Here is a 22017-nt window from a genome sequence, read left to right as displayed (position 1 = left end):
AGCCTAGCTTCCGCGCATTTCAATTTGTGCAGATCCACTATGACAGGAGCAGGATACCTTCTGAAGCACAGAGGACTTTTAAATAACTTAAAGTTTATTAACTTTAATTTAAAGTTAAAGTTAATAAACTTTAACTTAAAGTTTATTAACTTCAAGTAATTTAGGGAAAACAAATACACACGATCAAGCTTCACGGTCTGAAAAACGTTAAGAAATGTTGGGGTGAGTGGTCTATTATCTCTGTTCTCTACGAAAGCATGAGAGCTCTGCTCTCTATGAATAGACAAGAGCTCTATTCTATCTTTTAAATCGGGATATAAAACCACACATTCCATTTAAGCTACTCAACATGTTGTATTCATGGACATATTAGTGGAGGAAGTCCCTCGGGTCCAGTGTACACTGCAACCAGTGTTTCTTTCCGTCTCCCCCTAGCGCCAGAGCTGTGCCTACAGTAACGTAGCCTGCCTGCTGGGGGCAGTGTTGGCTGTGTGTCTTTACTGCTTCTCTCTGAGTTCGGTGAAGCAACCGGACTGTGTCGAAGATCCATTCTATTACGCCCATACCGTGGACTGCCTCGAGGGAAGAATTGTGGTCAGTTTATGAACAGTGTGTGTGTGTGTGTGCGTGCGTGCGTGCGTGCGTGCGTGCGTGCGTGCGTGCGTGCGTGCGTGCGTGCGTGCGTGCGTGCGTGCGTGCGTGCGTGCGTGCGTGCGTGCGTGCGTGCGTGCGTGCGTGCGTGCGTGCGTGCGTGCGTGCGTGCGTGCGTGCGTGCGTGCGTGCGTGCGTGCGTGCGTGCGTGCGTGCGTGCGTGCGTGCGTGCGTGCGTGCGTGCGTGCGTGCGTGCGTGCGTGCGTGCGTGCGTGCGTGCGTGCGTGCGTGCGTGCGTGCGTGCGTGCGTGCGTGCGTGCGTGCGTGCGTGCGTGCGTGCGTGCGTGCGTGCGTGCGTGCGTGCGTGCGTGCGTGCGTGCGTGCGTGCGTGCGTGCGTGCGTGCGTGCGTGCGTGCGTGCGTGCGTGCGTGCGTGCGTGCGTGCGTGCGTGCGTGGCGTGCGTGCGTGCGTGCGTGCGTGCGTGCGTGCGTGCGTGCGTGCGTGCGTGCGTGCGTGCGTGCGTGCGTGCGTGCGTGCGTGCGTGCGTGCGTGCGTGCGTGCGTGCGTGCGTGCGTGCGTGCGTGCGTGCGTGCGTGCGTGCGTGCGTGCGTGCGTGCGTGCGTGCGTGCGTGCGTGCGTGCGTGCGTGCGTGCGTGCGTGCGTGCGTGCGTGCGTGCGCATTCATGCTTGGGTTTGTGTGTGTGTGTGAGCATGTGTGTTTGCTTGCATGTGTGTGCCCATACATTTGCCTGATTTCCCATCTGGGACAATAAAGTAGAAAGTACATCTCATATACAAAACAATAGACGTAAAGACATTTCAGTAAATGGTTGTCCAACGATATCAGATTTCTCTGTCGGCACTCCCAGAGGCTAGCAACGCTTCGCTCGTTTCCGCAGAGGTTTGTGTCAACTGATCCCTGATCAGTCGCGCAGGTAACGTCCGGTAATGTTTTGATTTGGAGAGCGGGCAACAAGATTAGGGAGCGTCTTTTAAGGAGGTGGCGAAATACCAACCACTTCTCAGCAGTTAAATTCACTTCCTCTTTGTAGACATACTGTCAATGGAGCATACTCCATTGAGGGGCACGATTTTATTTGGGATTTGGTTCCTGTACACATTGGGATGCTGTAATGCCTCTCGTCTACACGTTAGAGTGGCCTGGGAGTGTACGTGCATGCCGATCCGCTGGATCTTTGCGGATGCCGTAGGTAGAACTTTAACCCTAGCTAAACTACACTGGATCTGGTCGGGGTTGATGATGAGCTTTAACCCTAGCCTAACTACACTGGATCTGGTCGGGGCTGATGATGAACTTTAACCCTAGCCTAACTACACTGGATCTGGTCGGGGTTGATGATGAACTTTAACCCTAGCTTAACTACACTGGATCTGGTCGGGGTTGATGATGTCACTTCCTGTCCCTGCAGGGGTTGTTCTGGACTGTGATGACGCTGCTGCTCTGCTATAACGTGGGAGCCCTGCTGCTGCACGGCCTGCTGACTGTCACCTCCATACGAGCACTCAGGAGCCCCTAACCAACACACGCCGGGGCCCCTAACACACACACACGAACACGCAGTGGCCCCTAACACACACACACACAAACATTCAGGTCCCCATAACACACACACTCAGGGGCCCTTAAAATACACACACACACACACACACACACACACACACTCAATGCCCCCTAACACACACAATCAGGGGCTCCTAAAATACACACACATTCAGGGGCCCCCTAACACACACAATAAGGGGCCCCTAAAATGCACACACACTCAGGGGCCCCTAACACAAACACTCAGGGGCTCCTAAAATACACACACATTCAGGGGTTCCTAATACACACACACAAACATTCAAGTCCCCATAACACACACACTCAGGGGCCCTTAAAATACACTGTCGGGCTAATATGAGATCACGATGCTTACGTAGCTGCCGTGGCTATCGCCATCCGGCTTAAACCCCGCCTTACCATAAGGGTACTGTCGGCGGTGGAAATGCGACCCGTAACTGAGCTAGGCGAAGTTTATCACACACTCAGGGGCCCCTAACAAACACACTCAGGGGCCCCTAACAAACACACTCAGGGGCCCCTAACACACACACACTCAGGGACCCCTAACACACACACACACACACTCAGGGGCCCCTAACACACACACACACTCACACAGTTGCCCCTAACACACATTGGGGCCCATAACACACACACTCACCCCTATCAAAGACACACACACACACACACACACACTATACAGGGGCCACTATCATATATGCATACACACATTAACAAAAAGGGGACCCTAACACACACATATAATCTGGAGCCTCTAACACACACACACACACACACACACACACACACACACACACACACACACACACACACACAAATACACGTATTGTGTGCCATTAGTTATACCCCAGGCTCTTTTCTCTTATATTATCATTATCAGGCTCTCTTATATTATCATTTTGTATTTGTGTTGCAAATAAAACCTTTTCTACTATGATCTGTTGGTTGTTGTGGTACTGTCCAGGGCTAGGGTACGTGGATGTCATATTGTGTTAAATTTGGTAGGCCTACTCTCAAGAGTGCTTGAAGGGATAACAGTTCCGATTAGAAGTAGGCATAGTAAGTATTTAAAAGGGTTAAAATGTGTGGATGTTTAGATTCTTTCCATCTCAACCCTCCTTACAGAATAAAGTCATCGTTGTATATCTACGTTCAACAAATAACGTAGATCTACAGCGTTGTCTAGAGTCAAATGTATATAATCAATCAAATATAAATGTACAGTTGAGAGAAAATTAAGCCATCGCCGACAGACGGAATAATGCTGTCGCGTCGGGGTTTCCCTCGCGATCAGCTGAGCGCTGGACTCCGCCATTACGTTCCAACAGGGGGGTCAAGGCCAAAGAAAACACTCGAGCTATAATGAACGAGTCTGATCAAGACACACAACACAAAAATATTCGACACTTCTACAACATATGTCAAATAATTTAGTGCACACAAAGCGAGGCCACGGTGTCGAATAACATATAATAATGGTGTGCCTAAACAACCCGCGGAACGCCGGATATGGGTCATTCCGGAGATGGCGGCGTTCTCTGTCAGTCAGAAGTGAAACTTTCCTATTTTTAGCGACTCGTTTACAGCTTTAATAACGTGTTATTTCACCAATGACCGTACGTGTATTATCTGTTAGCAGTGGGACCAACGCTACGTTTGAAAACGACTGACGGCAACGGAGAGGCTTAAACCCACGGTTTTTTATGACCTATTTTATCCTTTTTTTCATCGCTGAATCGCTGGGCTTCCCTGGAAGTTGACGCTGGTGACTCGCTGACATTGGCCATCATAACGACTGTTGTTGTTGTTGTTGTCGTCGTCGTCGTCGTCTACATGAAACCCTAGAGCAGCCAAGAGACGTATCCTCCCACGTATAGTAATACCATCTAGCTGTCTGGCCGGGCGGCCACTGGACGTCGACCGCATAGGAAGCCGTGCGGCTTACTGTCGGATCGCAGGTGTTTGTTGGGGCGGACGTGGTGGATGCCACCACTAGTCGCGGTCACGCATTATTTGGTTGGCTGAGATCGTGTAAGTATTTAAGTATTACTTTGTAAGTATTCCTAGTAAGTATTTTACTTCTGGTGTGATCCCACTGTGATACGTGTCTGTGGGAGTGTGTGTGTGGGTGATGGCCTAATGCCGCCTAACGCCCGCAGCGTGTCAGCTATAAGCTGTTTCCAAATGGAATCACGGTTAGAGTTTTTAAATCACTAAATATGCTATTTATTTTAATTTTTTGTCCAACTAGTTGTGGATTTTATATTAAACGGCGGCCGTTTGAGGTCTTATTTGCACCATTGTATCCTCAAAACGCTCCCCAATCAGTCTACCGGGCGGTTTGCGATTCGACCGTTTAATGAAAGACAATGAACCACAGCTGATGGTAGAATAAAGTCCTATAATGTCGTGGTGTCTTATCCCACAACCCATATTGTCACTGTTTTTAACTTTCATTTCCTGGTCCCTGGGTGATTGATAGCCATCCTGGCAAATCAAATGGAGAAGCTCCAGGAGCTGAGCCAATCAGAGCTGCAGGAGCTTCTGGACAACACGGAGAGGGTGGAGTCAATGGCGCTGGAATCAGATGAGGTAAATGTTGTGTTACGTTGTTACTTTTCCGTTGGCAAGGTGGAGATTGCTTCTATTGACACCAACTCCGTTAACAGAGTGTTCTGGAAGGACCATAGCATAGGTGTGCTATACCCTGGGGGCGTGTCCCCCAGCTTTCAGAAATAGTAGATTTTAATCTCCATTACTTTTTTTTAAGCATTATTTGTTTTTAAATATAAAAAACTATTACATCTATTTAAAAAAAATCGGAAAATTGCGCAATGTTGTTGTTATTCTGTCAGTTGTTTCCATGTGGTCGTATTTTAGTGCAGTGATATTGTTATAGCTGATTGACATGCCCGGGTGCTTTCTACAGCAGATTTCCTACTGGCATTGTTGCAGTGGTGGATGCGTATGACCCATAGTGTCGACATTACAGTGCGCTTGAGTATTTCTGTATGGTCGACTCTGGAGTAGCCTATGCTATGCCCTCTTGAATCGCCGTTATGCCATTCCTTCTCTCCGGAATGATGACCTCATACCAATACCCTGAGATCGCATAGTGTAGCTTTTCGTATAGCCAAACGATTGCAGCCATACTGCGTTCATTTTGATATAATTCCTATGATGTGAAGCAAAGGCTTTCTTTAAAACTAGACTTGATAACAGCGCTGTCCACTGTGGCTGGACCCCGGTCTGAGCTGTGAGGGAAGGCGTAGACAGCACTCCTTTCATAGGCACGGATGTCACAAAAATCGATGTGTTACGCGAATACAGTAGGCTTCCTTTGCATACTGCTTATTTATGTTTATTATATTCATTGTCGTTTTGGCTCAACGTATTCGTCCCAATGATACAGTTTTCCATTTCCAGTTGATCATATGTTGGATTAAATCGGTATTGGGTGTATAGTATCCATACCGTCTTTGGTATCAGCTGTTAGAGCTTTTAGAGCTGTCATAGCGTGAGTGTGAGTTTGTTGGCCTGACTCATTCCAGTAAACATTAACACTGACTCCTTCTCCTTTGTCAGTGATGTTTAATTTATTTGAGGTTCCTTTGGGTCTTAACTCACAGAGACGGTCAGAAAACCGCGTGGCTCCATGCATTTCCGTCAGTTCAACAACTCTCATGTAACTAATAACCTGACCCATATATAATTGGCACAAAATGTTTTTCATAAGAAACAATCCTATTCATCTATACATATAATTCACTATTTGATGAAAAAATCGCTGATCGGTATCTGTTCGGTAGTTCACTCATTGAAAAGATCCCTAGTTCTCGTTTTAGCCCTTATGTCCCCTGGCTCCGGAGCTACCTGAGCTGGTTCAGATCCCTTCAGCCTAGAGCTACCTGAGCAGGTTCAGATCCCCTCGGCCTAGAGCTACCTGAGCTGGTTCAGATCCCCTCGGCCTAGAGCTACCTGAGCAGGTTCAGATCCCCTCGGCCTAGAGCTACCTGAGCAGGTTCAGATCCCCTCGGCCTAGAGCTACCTGAGCAGGTTCAGATCCCCTCGGCCTAGAGCTACCTGAGCGGGTTCAGATCCCCTCGGCCTAAAGCTACCTGAGCAGGTTCAGATCCCCTCGGCCTAGAGCTACCTGAGCAGGTTCAGATCCCCTCGGTCTAGAGCTACCTGAGCAGGTTCAGATCCCCTCGGCCTAGAGCTACCTGAGCGGGTTCCAGGAGCTCCTTACTAGGAAACGACTTATGGTAAACTATTGGTATTGTTTGGATGTGTTTAAATACTATAAAGGTCGATTTCCGCTCATCAATATAGTTAAAACCAGAAATATAAGTACATCATTGCATCTCATTATAAACACCTTAGCCAATACAATATTATCACTGACACTGAATCATTTTACTATAATATTAGTTCCTAAGCCAATACAAAAAAAACATGATGCTCATCAATAATATGCTATATGCTTAGTACAATCATTGAGCCTGATTTATTTATACGAAGAACAACAAGAGGAGTTAAAAAGGAAGAAGCAGTGGGAGAGAAATTCTGGTCTTAACTGTAAGCAATTCAGCAATCTTTGTGTGTGTGTGTGTGTGTGTGTGTGTGTGTGTGTGTGTGTGTGTGTGTGTGTGTGTGTGTGTGTGTGTGTGTGTGTGTGTGTGTGTGTGTGTGTGTGTGTGTGTGTGTGTGTCAGTGGAGGCTTCTCCATTGAGGAGAGGGAGGAAGATCCTCCCCAACATTGTTGAGAATAAAAAATGTAGATTGCCCAGACTACTGTAATGAATTAATGCCCTTAAATATGACTACTTTAATGCCTTTGAATATATAATGTTTGTTTCCCTGGGTAAAGGGACATTAGCACCCCCTATCGCCTATTGACAATTACTTCAGGGAGGAAGGTCCTCCCTCAGCCTCCGTTGACTTCCATTCATTTCCCCGAAAGTACTGGCGGCCGGTGAATAACATGGGTTTCAATGGGAGAGAGGAGGAAAGTCCTCCTGAGTGTGTGTGACCTTAAGGCGTCTGTTTCGCGCAAAATCTAGTTGTGCTGCGCTATGAACCAATAAGCAGGATCCCTGGCTGGTGAGAAGTGTTGCCAGATTGGGCAGATTTCCCACCCAATTGGGCTACTTTTAACAACGTTAGCCTGGAAAAATTATCATTGGGCGGGAAATCTGCCCAATCTGGCAACGCTGTCGATAACAAACCCGCTCTGACTGCATTGCCGCTCAATCTAAAAGACGCAAAGCAGGTGAGATCATCTGAAGGATAACCAGATTCGCGAATAAAGTGTACAATGGAAACATTGGAAACAGAGGACATTATTCATGTTTAATTACAAAGCATTCCATTCATTGAGTAACAGTGCTAAGTTAGCGACCAAAGTCGAGATCACCAAAAGTAATGGCAACGTCAGTGTTGTGGGTGCTACATGGTTTGCTAGGTACTCATGGCTTACTGGTAGCATTACTAGCAATCGACTGTATTGCTGGCCCTGTTTGCTAATGAACAATGGCAAATCTCCAACGTAGGCTGTTCATGGTTTCACTGATGTGAAAAATCTTGATAGGGCAACCAAACGCCACGACAAGAGTCAAGTTCACGTTGGTGCTGCTATGCGACATTCCTTGTTAGGCACCATGCCTATCATGAGATCAGGTTGTTTGAAATAATGTTCTCGTTCTTTTACTAGTTTGTTACTCTGACCGTTCTGTTTAATATTGTGGAAAGGGTGAATGATTCAGAGCATGATGCATTTTAAATGGCATCACTTTTCTTAAAACAATTGTAACTGAAAATAAACATAGCTAAATTACAACCAATAACTTTAGTCATTGAGGGCAAAACTAGGCCGAGATTTATTTTCTTTTACAAATCAAGAGTAGGCCTGATTTGACTAATGGGCTTTGCATCCTTTCCTTCAAAGACATGCCCACCAGCTTTCAAATTACAGTGATGCCACTGGTGGCTTTGTATCAATTTTATTCACATAACTATCCCTCCCTACTATTTTGTAGTTCACCAAAACACCATACACTAAAAAAACAAAAAAACAAGTTAGGCAAGATCATTGGAAGGCTGGTTGGACCAGCCGCTGTCCTGATGGGCTGGGGCTGAAGGCAATCAACATTTTCATTGGCTATTATTCCTGAGGGATGGAGGCTAAATAATAACAAAGTAATTAAAAATGCCTGCGTCTTCGATCCCAGGCCAACTCTCTTGTTGGAAAGTTACAACGGCAGGAGGGTGAGGTTCATTCAAACCGCCCGATCTCCGTAACATTAGCATGGTATGTTCCAAATTAATCTGTTATTTGCTAGTAGTTTGAAGGACGCCCAGTGTTGGTGTTCAGTGACCACTAAGAGGAAGTTCTCGTACGATTTCTTTCAAGGCAGAAGTGTTAGTATGTTAGATGCTATAGTAGTACTATATAAAGATATATTTTACTGCTGGATTTCCCAATCATGTATAAATAATTTGTGCTACCAGAAGCCTTTCCCCTGTGCCAAAAAAACACCTAATCTACCTAACTCACAGTGTCTATTTCCTATCATTTTAAAACCCATTCTTGAGTGTTGGATTCAATTAACTAAGGAGTCTGTGGCAGCTGTTCAGTGAAGCACGATGCGTGATATTAGTTATTAGTTTGAGGCTTGATAATCAGCCATTTCAATGCATCTAATTGCGTTGAACCAAACGGATCCCATATCCCATAAGTCATGTTTTAAAGACCAAACATTAACATTTCGGGCTTAAATAGCCAAAAGTTACACTTAATTTAGAGCTGAGTACATAGGGACCGTCCACAAATGATCTCTACAGTGGAGCATATAGGGACCGTCCACAAGTGATCGCTACACTAGAGCATATAGGGGCCGTCAGCAGGTGGTTGCAACAGGCTTCAGTTAGGCTGAAGGTTTATCTTCTGCCTAACTAAATACAGAACAGGGTTTAAAGGTATAATATGCATTTCTTACACACAGGGTCTCTCAACTCTTGTTATGTTAATACGTTACATATAACACTTGTGTGGTGACTGGCATGTGCCACTTGTCATAGTAGCACATCGTAGTAGGCTAGATTGATATTGAAATATCATATCAATAAATTAGGTCTCTATTGTTTCCCTGGAAGTTAGGGGGTAAAGGTGAATGGGTTTGAACATTGTGGAAACATTGGTTGTAGTCTAGCACAGAACTGAACGAATTATATAGCATAGGACTCTAGGTCAACGAAATGTTACACATGCCTTTTGAATGTTAAGATATAAGGCCACCAGTAGATCCGCCTATATATCTTCATCTAAAATCCCAAATTAGAAAGTTACCACCGCTTTTGATATTTCCCTAACTGTACGTCCACACCACAAGCGAATTGAGCTACGAAATCGCCGGAAGTCATTCACTTTCTATGGGCAAGAGCGACCAAAGCGACCAACGCTACCAGCGGCCAAAGTTGAGCGACCAGAACGTCCAAAAAAAGTTGAAAACTGTTGAACTTTATGCAAATTACTATGACGCGTTTCAGCGGCCAGACACTGACAGCCAATCGTAATGTAGACGCTCTTCGCTTGCGTGGATCCCAGGGAACACCGAACACCGGCACTTTGGTTCCTATACCTACTGTTTTGATTCCTACTGACTACAAAATGTCAACGGAAAAATGTATCGCGGCTGTAACTGGGCACCCGGTGTTGTACGATCCGAGCCTTTTTAATTTCAGAGATCGCAACAAAAAGGCTCTGGCCTGGGCGGAGGTGTCACGCGTGGTTGGTTGGTCTGTATGTGAGTTAATGAAACGTTTGAGATTATTGTTAAAATAGGCGCGATACATATGTAACCGAGATCCTATCATACTAATCTCCCTTGCTCTGAATGGGACGGAATCGTTTTCAAATATCGAAAATACATACGTTGTGCAAAGGAATAATACGTTGTGCAAAGGAATAATGCACGCATAATGCAATAATAATGCAAATGAATAATGCACGGAACAAACCTGTCACTTCAATGCAGTTTAATAGAGGATAGACAGCTGACAAATGACCATTTAGCAAACGCTTTTATCCAAAGCGACTTGCATTAAGTACATTTGTCATAAGAAGTGAAACGATATATCGCTGCCAGTGACAGTGATAATGACAGCTGTGTTTTTCTGTTTTATGTTCAAAAGTTAATGAGTGCAACATCCATAGTGATTTTAATACAAAGTGATGATAACCGGGAGTATTTATAGAAAATATTTGCGATCTAGAACGTTCTTAAGCGGGAATCATTTTCATTTGCTCTCCATACCACCAATCCAACCAACCAATAGCGTGTAGTCATGCTTTAAACAAAACACGTTTTTGAAATCGTCACATACACAAACTAATCGAAATGACAAGGGATATCTCTTGTTTTTTATCCCTCCATTCCCCACTATTCACGGAGCCTGAGGTGAATCATTTTAAATTAACTAGTCTAGATAGATAGATAGCCTAGTCAAGTCTTTATTAATACCAAACTACACAAATCGTCGGGAATTAATTTAGGTGATTCGGATCACACAGGACTAGCCTACAAGACCACACAGAACAAGGGAGACAAGTCTGACTGGACATACACAAAATACATCACATTAAAACTACACATGTTGATAGATGGATAGATAGACAGATAGGCCTAGATAGATAGATAAATATGTTCCATTATTTGCCTTGCGGAGCCAGCCAGTCCTGTCCTCCTATGCAAATTAGCCATGTGCGCCAATGTCAATTTGTTTGACGAATGAGTGCAGATCATGATTTGCAGATGCAGATCAGTGAAACATATTTTAACTAGCCTACTACAGCACGCAACGTTTTTTTCTTCTCGGTTGTAATTGCATTTTAGGAGTTTTTTTTAATATATATATTGGAGGGGAATCACTGTCGAAGGACTTTATCCAACAAGCAAAACCGTCTCTGCAATATGGCCAAAGTGTGTGGGAGTTCACTCTTTAATATGGCTGTCTGTACTAAAAGCATACGGCTCCTTTAAATGCGTCTGCAAAATTGAATTGTACGTCATGAGCGACTTGAGCCACCAAAGCGAACAGAAATATTCGCAGCGAAACTTTATGATTTGACGCTTTGGTCGCTTCTGGTGTGGACGTACGGTAACAAAGCGTATCTGAGCCCGCACGGCTCCATTCCAACGCATGATTCGCCACAAGAGGAATCCTGAATGACCGAACAATCCCAACCATTACAGCTAACGAGCAAGTTGAATGTCAGGAATGTGTTCCTCAGTGAGGTGTTGTTTAACCCGACAGGTTTAGTATGAAGACTCACCGTCCGGCTGGACTTCATTCCTCTAAGGGCTAATCCAGCTAGCTATAAAGCTATAGAAATAGAGCTAGATACATCGACCCAGATACCCCTGAGTAGCATCTCCATGTCCAGAATGCTGTTTGAGAAAAATGTAGCACATAGGCACATTGAGTGGGACATGGGGTATGACACAGGGTAGGATATTGTTTAGCACACTGGGTAGGACATAGGTTACGACATCGATTATGACAGGGGAACAACATAAGGTAGGATATAGAGACGTAGGGTATGATATAAGGACACGGGTTGTTCCATAGGTATGGTCGTAAGGTAGAGAGTTGAAATAGCTCAGGACATAGATGACTAGGACATAGGTTGGGAAATAAGTTGAGACATGTATTTCGCTGTGTTTCCAGTGCAGTATTGAATTGTAATTTAATGCGTTTTGCAATGAATATCGGTCTGGTCCTTGCCGGGCAACCCCTGATTTCTAAACCGGACCTTAACGAAAATTGCTCCCTGCATTTAGGGCGGCAGTAGCTCAGGCCTAAAAAAAAAAAAAAGTTTGGTTCCTGTTGGTTGTCAGTTGAGGTCATGGGTAGGTAGGGAATTTATTTTATTTTTTTATTTTATTTTTTCCAGCGGCAGCGAATGATAAGTAGGTTGTTTTCATTTATAAACGAGAGAATGCGCTCATCCTTGTACAGAATGAAGAGGTGCTGTACAAAAACGTAATTATAGTTTGCATCAAAAAAAAAAAAAAATTTTTTTTTTTTTAAAGCTCATAAAATAATTTGGGTCGCACACAAATGGACAGGGTCGGTCGGAAACCGGAACCAAACACTTTTTTTTTTTAGGCCTCAGGGAGTAGAGCGGGTTGTTTGCCAACCGCATGGAGTCTGGAGGTTTCCCTGTCCCTGAGCAAGACGCGTAATATTATAGATATTATATATCTAAACGCAGTTCATTTACCATCATGAACTGAAAGTCCCTCCCCCTAGCTCTGATTGGCCCGTCCACTGATTTGGGTTTTGAGCGTTAGTTCCATCGTGCTTGAGGCCCGACGGGTCGTCAGCGTTATGGAGAGAGCGAGAGGTCAGGAGGGGCTGACGAGGCTGCCGGTCCCCCCCTCTAGATCCAGAACATCCAGCTGGAGCGGGAGATGGCCCTGGCCTCCAACCGCAGCCTGGCCGAGCAGAACCTGGACGTCAAGCCGCGCCTGGAGCAGCAGAAGGAGCTGCTGGTGGAGCGCTACTCCCAGCTGGAGGCGGCCCGCGACGCTTACCGCAAGCACTGTGCCCTGCGAGGTAGGACCCCCCCCCCTGCAGGCCCCCCCTCCTGGCCGCCCTGATCCTTCTCCTCCAGGCTCCCATCTGCTGGGATCTAATGGGAGAAGGGATGGGGCTATTCCCCCCCCCCCCCCCCCCCCCCCCCAGGGCCCATCTGACCCGCTGGGGGGACAGATCAGCACCGGGGGCCCTAACGCTGAGAGGGTTATGTCTTGTTATGTCTGCCTGTCGCGTCTCCTGTGTGTTTTTAGATGAGAAGCTCGTTCACGAGCGGCAAGATGGAGCTTTCTGAAAGTTGAAGTGCGTAAAGTGAAAGAGCACTTTTGAGCCAGGCTGTTTTGGGACTTAGATTATTCACCTAATTGTTTCAGATTATATTAGATGTAACAATACAGAAAAATTAGGGTTTCAAAACATTAAAGGAGACATATTTTATATTATTATAATAGGGGGCAGATTTTCGAAACAGCTTGTAAAGCTAATCACACTCACACCTGCTGGTATAATATGTCTCCTTTAGTCAATATATTAGGTAATGTATTATATTTTTGTATGTATTTAATAATAAATATATCTGCTATGTATTTAATCATTACTAACATGTATTTAATAATAAAAGTATTTATTTAATAATAACTAGTATCCATTTATTAATAACTAGTCTGTATTTAAAATTTGTATAAGTGGTATGTATTTGGCATTTAAAAATAGTATTTAGCATTGTGTAGCATCTTATCATGAATATCTTTGTTACATACAGGGAATGGGATAACCTAGTAATTGTAAGGGATTGGAACTCTTTCTATGAAAATCCTTATTGTACCGACAGCAATCTATTGTTGTTTCTCTTTCTTCTGACAAATGTACTTATTGTGAATCGCTTTGGAAGAAAGTTAAATGTCCTATTTTATTAGATTTGTCAATGTATTTATTTATATCTACTATTTATTAAATATGAACTAGTATGTATATTCAATAATAATAATAGTGTAGCTGCTATGTACTTAATAATAACTAGCATGTATTTGATGATATCTAGTATGTATTTGTATAATAATAGTAGCAATAATGTCATTGCCATGTGTTTAATAATAATTATATACCGGTAACTGCTATGTGTTAATAATAATAGCATAACTACTTTGTGATAATAATAATAGTAATAATAATAGTAGAATAACTACTATGTGTTAATAATAATAGTATAACTGCTATGTGTTATAATAATAATAGTATAACTGCTGTGTGTTAATAATAATAATAATAGTATAACTGCTTTGTGTTAAAATAATAATAATAATAATAGTAGAATAACTGCTATGTTTAATAATAGTAGTATAACTGCTATGTGTTAATAATAACAGTATAACTGCTATGTGTTAATAACAGTATAACTACCATGTGTTAATAATAACAGTTTTACTGCTGTGTGTTAATAATAACAGTATAACTGCTGTGCGTTAATAATAACAGTATAACTGCTGTGTGTTAATAATAATAGTATAACTTCTATGTGTTAATAATAACAGTATAACTGCTGTGTGTTAATAATAATAGTATAACTTCTATGTGTTAATAATAACAGTATAACTGCTGTGTGTTAATAATAATAGTATAACTTCTATGTGTTAATAATAACAGTATAACTGCTGTGTGTTAATAATAACAGTATAACTGCTGTGTGTTAATAATAATAGTATAACTTCTATGTGTTAATAATAACAGTATAACTGCTGTGTGTTAATAGTATAACTTCTATGTGTTAATAATAACAGTATAACTGCTGTGTGTTAATAATAATAGTATAACTTCTATGTGTTAATAATAACAGTATAACTGCTGTGTGTTAATAATAATAGTATAACTTCTATGTGTTAATAATAACAGTATAACTGCTGTGTGTTAATAATAACAGTATAACTGCTGTGTGTTAATAATAATAGTATAACTGCTGTGTGTTAATAATAACAGTATAACTTCTATGTGTTAATAATAACAGTATAACTTCTATGTGTTAATAATAACAGTATAACTACTATGTGTTAATAATAACAGTATAACTTCTATGTGTTAATAATAACAGTATAACTGCTGTGTTTGCAGATGGGTTCGCCGGTCAGGTGTCCCCAGAGGCGCTGTTCTCCAGGCTGCAGACAGAGGGCTCCAACACAGAGGCAGAGTCAGAGGTACACACACACACACACACACACACACACACACACACACACACACACACACACACACACACACACACACACACACACACACACACACACACACACACACACACACACACACACACACACACACACACACAGGAAATGTCAAGACATTGTTATGGACAGGGCTGGTGGTATATCCACACATCAACTCAGATGAGGCCTTCCCTCCATTATTAACCAATAGAAACAAACCCAGTGGTAACCGGCTTTAATCATTATTTGTAATGACTGTGTGTGTGTGCGGTTGCGGTTGCGTGTGCAGACGCTGGCCTCTGACTTCCTGGACGGGTCGGTGTCGCTGGAGTCGTTCCTGGAGCGGTTCCTCCCGCAGCGCTCCCTGGCCCACCGGCGACGCGTGCGCCTGGAGAAGTTCCAGGACTTCCTGAGACAGAGGAGCCACGCCCCCGACCCCGCCCCCGACCACGCCCCCGCCGGGACGCCGGCCGCCTGCGCCGGCCAGGAGCCCGCCACCACCCCCGGCAACCACCACCCCCACCCCCACCAGCAGCCCGGCTCCTCGCCAGCAGGGGGCGCCCCCTACACCCCCTACCCCGTCGCCCCCCCCTCTGTCAACCCTGCCCCGCCCGCCTCCAACGCACCGGCCGGGTACTCCCCCTACCCCCCCGCCGCCGCCGCCACCGCCGGCTACCCCGGCCCCAGGCCCGCCTTTGGGCCCGCGGGCGCGCCCTGCCCTTACCCCACCCAGCCCTCTTTCCCCAGCCCCCACCCGGGCTCGGCCTTCGGTCAGTACACCCCCGCACCCCCGCAGGGCCCCCTGCTGGGCCCCCAGCCCTACCCGGCCTCCTACTCCTATGGAGGGTACAGCTACCCGGGCGGCCCGCCCTACCCGGGCCCCCAGCCGCAGGCCGCACGGCCCGTGTACAGACCCCCTGGGTACGGGGTCCCACAGCCCTACTCCTGAGACTGCTCCCCCTCCCGCTCCCCCCCCCCCCTCCCCCTCCACCCTTTCTCCCCCTCCCCCTGTCTGGTTAGAGAGGCTCTCTCACTTTACGTTGTTGCACTAAATCTCTTGTCTGTCTCTCTCTCTGTTTGTCTATCTCTCTCGCTCGCTCTCTCACTCTCTCACTCTCTCTCTCTCTCTCTCTCTCTCTCTCTTTCTCTCTTTCTTTCTTTCTTTCTTTCTTTCTTTCTTTCTCTCGCTCTCGCTCTCGCTCTCTCTCTCGGCCACGACTAGTCTCAGGTTGTCCTCTTGTGTTTGTGAGTTTCTATGTCATTCATTCATTGCATTTCAGACATCTTCAAACTTTCAAGCATCCCTCTTACTGTGTAGCCCCGCCCTCTTAGCATGTAACCACGCCCTCTCACAGAGCCCCTCCCACTCTTGGGTTGAACCACGGCTAGAGATCCCAGCCTCACTTTCCGTTCAAGCGCTTCCTGAAGCACTGCTTACTGTACTGTGATTGGGTCAGCATGGAGCTCAGCACACGAGAGGCGGGGCTCCCGTACTGCTGGACCGGCCGACACCGTCGCATGACCTCACGTCTGTGGGCGACCTCACCCAGAGGGGCCAGATCCCATTGGTTGAAATCTGAATCTTCTCAGGGTTCCAGGGCACCTGATCCGACATCGTGAAATGTTTATGACTGTACGACTAAGTCATTAGAATTAATCAGACTTTCTACTTAATTCCTACACAAGTAGATAATCATTCATAATACATAATGCATTCTCTCCCAAACACACACCTATCCTATCTTTGGTGCTCTCTCCCTTTCCCTGCTATCGCTCCTCCTCCCTTGTCTTCTCTCTCTCCCCCTCCCTTGTCTCCTCTCTCTCCTTCTACCTTTTGTCTCCTCTCTTCTCCTCCCCCTTTTCACCTCTCCCTCCTCCTCCCCTTGTCTCGTCTCCCTCCTCCCCCCCCCCCCCCATGTCCCCTCCCCCTTGCGCCTTCTGTATCCTCCTGTATCCAGAACTCTGGACAATGAATCTCAGAAGAGAGATGTTTGATTTCCTGACAGTAGATTGGTCTGCGATGAGAATTGTAACGTGGTGAGCTGATTCAAATCCAAGATGGATTTTGTTGATCGAGGGGGAAGATAAGAACCGCCTGCTGTGATCCTGAAGGGATGTGTGATCAACCTCAGAGGGCCGGTTCTTCAGCCACACATCTGGCCCCAGTGTCTCGGAGGTGGGGTCTTCAGCTGCCGGCTGTAGGGGAGTGACGGGGTAGTTGATCACAAACTGATGGAAGTACTGCCTTGCACTGTTGACACGTAGAAATGAGAGGATAATCCAAGCTACTTTAGAATCGCTTCACCAATTCCCCTCTAGTTCTGAGTGTTCATAGAGTTACCTACACTAAACACACCGTAAACTGCTTGGTGTAATGGCTCTTTCTCATTGGTTCCGGTGCCCAGTGCCGTCACATAGCACCCCTGGGAGCCAATGGGAAACAGCAGAGCGTCTTGCCTCGGCACCTCCCCCCCACCCCTCCACGACACTACAGTTTCTTCTCCAGTTGTCTGAATATATTAAAATAATGTTGAACATTACAGGGAATGATTTTAACGTACTGATTTCTTTGGACATGACATGTGCTCCACTAGATTTGAGCTGATTTGTTGAAGTAGACCCTGCCTATAGCTGGCCGTATAGCTGGTCTGAGAACAGTGGAGGGACTAGTCCAGGAGGGTCGTGTGGAACTGGAGCTGACGGGTTCAGATTGAGGTTTTTTTTGTCAAGCTCTGAACGATTAATAATAATAATAGTCCAGGTATCTGAATAACACCTGGAAAGGGGTCTGAATAACACCTGGACAGGTGTCTGCGTTACACCTGAACAGGTGTCTGCGTTACACCTGGACAGGTGTCTGAATAACACCTGGACAGGTGTCTGCGTTACACCTGGACAGGTGTCTGAATAACACCTGGAATGGGGTCTGGATTACACCTGGACAGGTGTCTGCGTTACACCTGGACGGGTGTCTGAATAACACCTGGAAAGGGGTCTGAATATCACCTGGACAGGGGTCTGAATAATACCTGGACAGGTGTCCTGAGAACACCTGGACAGATATCTGCACTCTTCGAATTGGCTCACTTGACCTACAATCCCTATATACCCTACACGTTATAGTACACTAGGGAATTAGGACGGTTATCATGGGCTCGAAATCCACCCCTCTGGTGTCAATTTTGTCGCTTAAACAAGCCGTGTGCGTTGGATCTCACAGTGTCAAGGGTGTGGAAATTATATTTATTTGAAGGTGCATTATGGGTATTAATCGGTGCACTATATAGGGAATCTGATTTTTACACTAAAATGAACACTACAAAATGGTAAAGCATCATTTGTTGTGCTGTATCGGGTACAAGTTAATCAACTCAAACATGGCCCCGGACAGGTATCTCTACATCTGGACAGGTATCCGAATCACACCTGGACAGATATCTATAACACCTGGACTGGTATCTCCCACACCTGGACAGGTATGTCCCACACCTGGACTGGTATCTCCCACACCTGGACAGGGGTCTGCATCACGGCTGCCGGACAAGGATACTTAAAAATAATGAAAAGTTGATTAAAAGTGGACCTTTCAGTCTGATGGCTCACAAGCTTCAAATGTAATCCCCATGGGGTCCTCATCCCAGCCAAGACCCTCCCGTAGTCCCGCCCTCACGTGGCTGGTAATCTGGGACACGCCCCCTTTTTGCCACCCTCTCCTGTCCAGTCTCCTCGCCGGAAGGCAGAGAGACGGCCTCAGCTGATTTCTGGGGGTCAGCCGTCACAGGGTGGTGAGTGTGTGAGGGAGGAGCTTGTCTTTCCACGGGGTTGGGGTTCTTGTTTCCATGGTGATGGCTGTAGGGTGAAGGGAAATTAAAAGACTGAAGTTGATCTGAGGATGCTGGTGTGGATGTCTGTTGATCACATGCAGTAGTGTACTAATCGGAATAGTAGCAGAATAATCCTTCGGAATATGAGATAAAATGTTTAGTCCACTGAGGAATGAGGAAGTATGTAGAAGATAATAATGCCTGAAGTCTCTTATGTTATAATTCAGCTCAATTAATCAAGAAAGTTTTTATCAGGTATTTAGTTATTCATTCTTAGTTAATTCAATCGTAATCAGGCTGAGGATGATTCTGTTTACCCATGACCTTCACACACATGACATATGACGTGTTTGTGGTGTCTGGTGTGTGTGTGTGTGTGTGGTGCCTGGTGTATGTGTGTGTGTGTGCGTGCGTGCGCACATAAAAAATAAGACCTCTCAAAGGGGCATTATTGGCATGGGGAAAAATGCATGTGCTCGATCACATCAGGTCTCACGTTCTACAAATGTGCTGGAGCAATTAAACAGCAAATGTTAAACAAGAAAAGATAACAAAAACACAGGTAACTCTTTACATTAAGGGTTCATTAATTTAACATTAATAAATGCAAATGTCATTATTAACAAACATTTCATTCATTTAATTTTATAATTTGCTAATAGTGTTAATGTTAACTAAAGCATTATTCGATATTTTGATTGATACCTTATTTGATAAGCTAAGGACCTAACCCAGAGCTAAAGAACAACGCTTATTACTGCATTAGCAAATGTTCCTTCGTGTTCCCTTGTAAAGTGTCACCAACACGTCTGAACATGGTATCAGTCAAAGCAGGCGGTGGAGGAACAGTCTCTGTCTCTCCCCACGCATCTCTTCTTTCCCTCCTTTGATGTGAGGAAATGTGCACTTCTGCAGAGCATGAGCGAGAGAGAGGGGTAGAGAGGAGCCGAGAGAGAGAGAGGAGGAGAGAGGGAGTGAGAGGTAGAGACAGAGAGTGAGTGGAGGAGGAGAGAGAGGTAGAGACAGAGACAGATAGGAAGGGGAGGGAGGTAGAGAGAGAGAGAGAGAGGTCCAGAGGTCCTTGTTCCAGGAGCTTTTCTTCACGTCTGTGACCCTGCTTCTCGTTCTCTGATGGATGTGAGGATTATTTCAGCTGTCTTCCTCTGCCTGCTGCCTTGTGGTAAGCTTAATGATTCACAACGATACTAAGAATATGATAATACTATGATGAGCCACCCTACTGCAGCTTAACTGGGGAAATTAGGCTGAATAGCAAGTTTGTGGTTCCTGGTCAGAAACTAGTTTTCGGTCAACTTTCTGGAATATTCTGGAAACTAGAGCTCCTTTAAGATCTTTACGTCAATGGAGATCCTCTAATTACAGGTTTTTGAGATCGAGAACCTCCCAAAAATCTGCCCGTTTCTCCGTCTGTCTGTCTGTTTGTTTATCCGTCTGTCAGTCTGTTAATCTGTCTGTCAATCTATCTGTCTGTCTGTCTGTCCAACCAAGGCTGCACTGGCACTACACCGTCCAAGCTGAACCAATCAGAACCCTCGGAGAGCAGTCCCGCCGGGACGGAGGCCCCGCTCCCTCCAACTGTGCCCGGACTGCTGACCGCAGAGGGGCGGAGGGGGCAGGAGGCCCCGCCCCTTCTGCCTATGCCCGGACTGCTGACCTTCAACTGGACGGACCAATCCTGTGAGGGGGAGGTCCTGCTGATGCGCCCGGGCCTCGGGCCCTCCAGGTGCCTACAGCAGCAGGGGCTTCTGGGGGGCTTCCAGGGGGGGCTGTCCGGGTTGTGCAGGAGCGTGCAGGGCTGTGAGGGGGACCCCAACTGGCACCAAGGAAAGAACATCACCTGTCCCACTCTGAGGGTCACCTGTAAAGGTAAGATGATCACACACAGACGGACAGATGTGTGTGTGTGTGTTATTTATCGTGTGATCTCAGAGGATGATAACCCCCCCACCCCCCCCCCCACCAGTATCCCCAGCAGTATCCCCAGCAGATCCGAGATGGGCCGAGCTAAGGAGCTACAAGGTGGCTACGGGGATCCTCTGTGTTCTTCTTCTACTGGGTCTACTGGTCCTGCTCGGAAAGAGCTTCCCCAGCAGCCTTCGAGCGATCCACAACCGTAGTAAGCACACACACACACACACACACACACACACACACACACACACACACACACACACACACACACACACACACACACACACATATGGACACACACAAATGGGCGGGTGCACACACAGACAGACAGACACACACACACACACACACACACACACACACACACACACACACACACACACACACACACACACACACAAACATATGTGAACACACACACACCCACACATACACCCACGCACACACATAAAAACAAACACACAAACAAATACACACACATTTGAATACAAACATATACACACACACACACACATACAAGCACACACATGTAAACATGTGTACACAGACACACACACAAATACGCAGTCACACCCACACATACTCACTAGAGCTGTCAAGCGATTAAAATATTTAATCGTGATTAATCGCATTAATGTCATAGTTAACTCACGATTAATCGCAATTAATCACAAATTATTTTTCTATGCTAAATATCCCTTGATTTTTTTGTCCCATAATTCTTCTCATTTTAATTCTCTTATCAACATGGTGAAGTGCATCGGCTTGCCTTGTGCAAATGATTTTTTATTGATAACAACATTGGCATATACTGATCAAAACAGGACGATACAAAAAAAGAGCCTATAGTGCAATTAAACGACTGCTGTTTTTCTTTTTATAAATATAATAATTGCGTTAATCGCGCGATAAAAAATGTAACGCCGTTAAAATTGGTTTGCGTTAACACCGTTAATAACGCGTTTAACTGACAGCTCTAATACTCACACATACATATACGCACTCAGACACACAACAAGGTTGTCTCCTTAATTAAAACTAGCAAAATAACAAAAACTAGGAGTAAAGAATATTTTCGGTAGCTGAAAAAAAATTGTAATAAAAAATAAAATAAAAATAAAAACTGAAATGCAGTAGACTAACTTAAATAGATAATCTTCAGTTGCCGTATCTGTACATTTTTTGAAATCCATTTGGTTTAATGTAATGATGTTTTGTTATAAATATTTTTTAACATATTTGTGATAGTTTCACTATAATCAGACAAGGCTCTTTATGTCTGTCT

The 22017-nt window shown here is 45.2% G+C and overlaps 1 protein-coding gene across 2 annotated transcripts in view; it reads left to right on the top strand.

Moving 5' to 3' along the window:
- The first annotated feature begins 3680 nt into the window (after positions 1-3680).
- Positions 3681-22017, top strand: part of vps37c (VPS37C subunit of ESCRT-I) — a 20200-nt gene continuing 1863 nt past the window's right edge. Inside the window, exons 1-7 of one of the 2 annotated variants that reach the window (XM_030350894.1) lie at positions 3681-4210; positions 4662-4771; positions 12628-12799; positions 14885-14967; positions 15266-19980; positions 20310-20687; positions 20785-20937. In XM_030350894.1, coding sequence (XP_030206754.1) covers positions 4679-4771; positions 12628-12799; positions 14885-14967; positions 15266-15925 — 1008 coding nt within the window. In that variant the 5' untranslated portion in view covers positions 3681-4210; positions 4662-4678 and the 3' untranslated portion in view covers positions 15926-19980; positions 20310-20687; positions 20785-20937. Of the gene's footprint in view, positions 4211-4661; positions 4772-12627; positions 12800-14884; positions 14968-15265; positions 19981-20259; positions 20688-20784; positions 20938-22017 lie in introns of both variants that reach the window. The other variant, XM_030350896.1, reaches the window with a different exon arrangement.

This window comes from Gadus morhua, chromosome 3, assembly GCF_902167405.1.
Source record: "Gadus morhua chromosome 3, gadMor3.0, whole genome shotgun sequence".
Classification (NCBI taxonomy): Eukaryota; Metazoa; Chordata; class Actinopteri; order Gadiformes; family Gadidae; genus Gadus; species Gadus morhua.
This window is presented reverse-complemented; position numbering and strand designations above follow the sequence as displayed.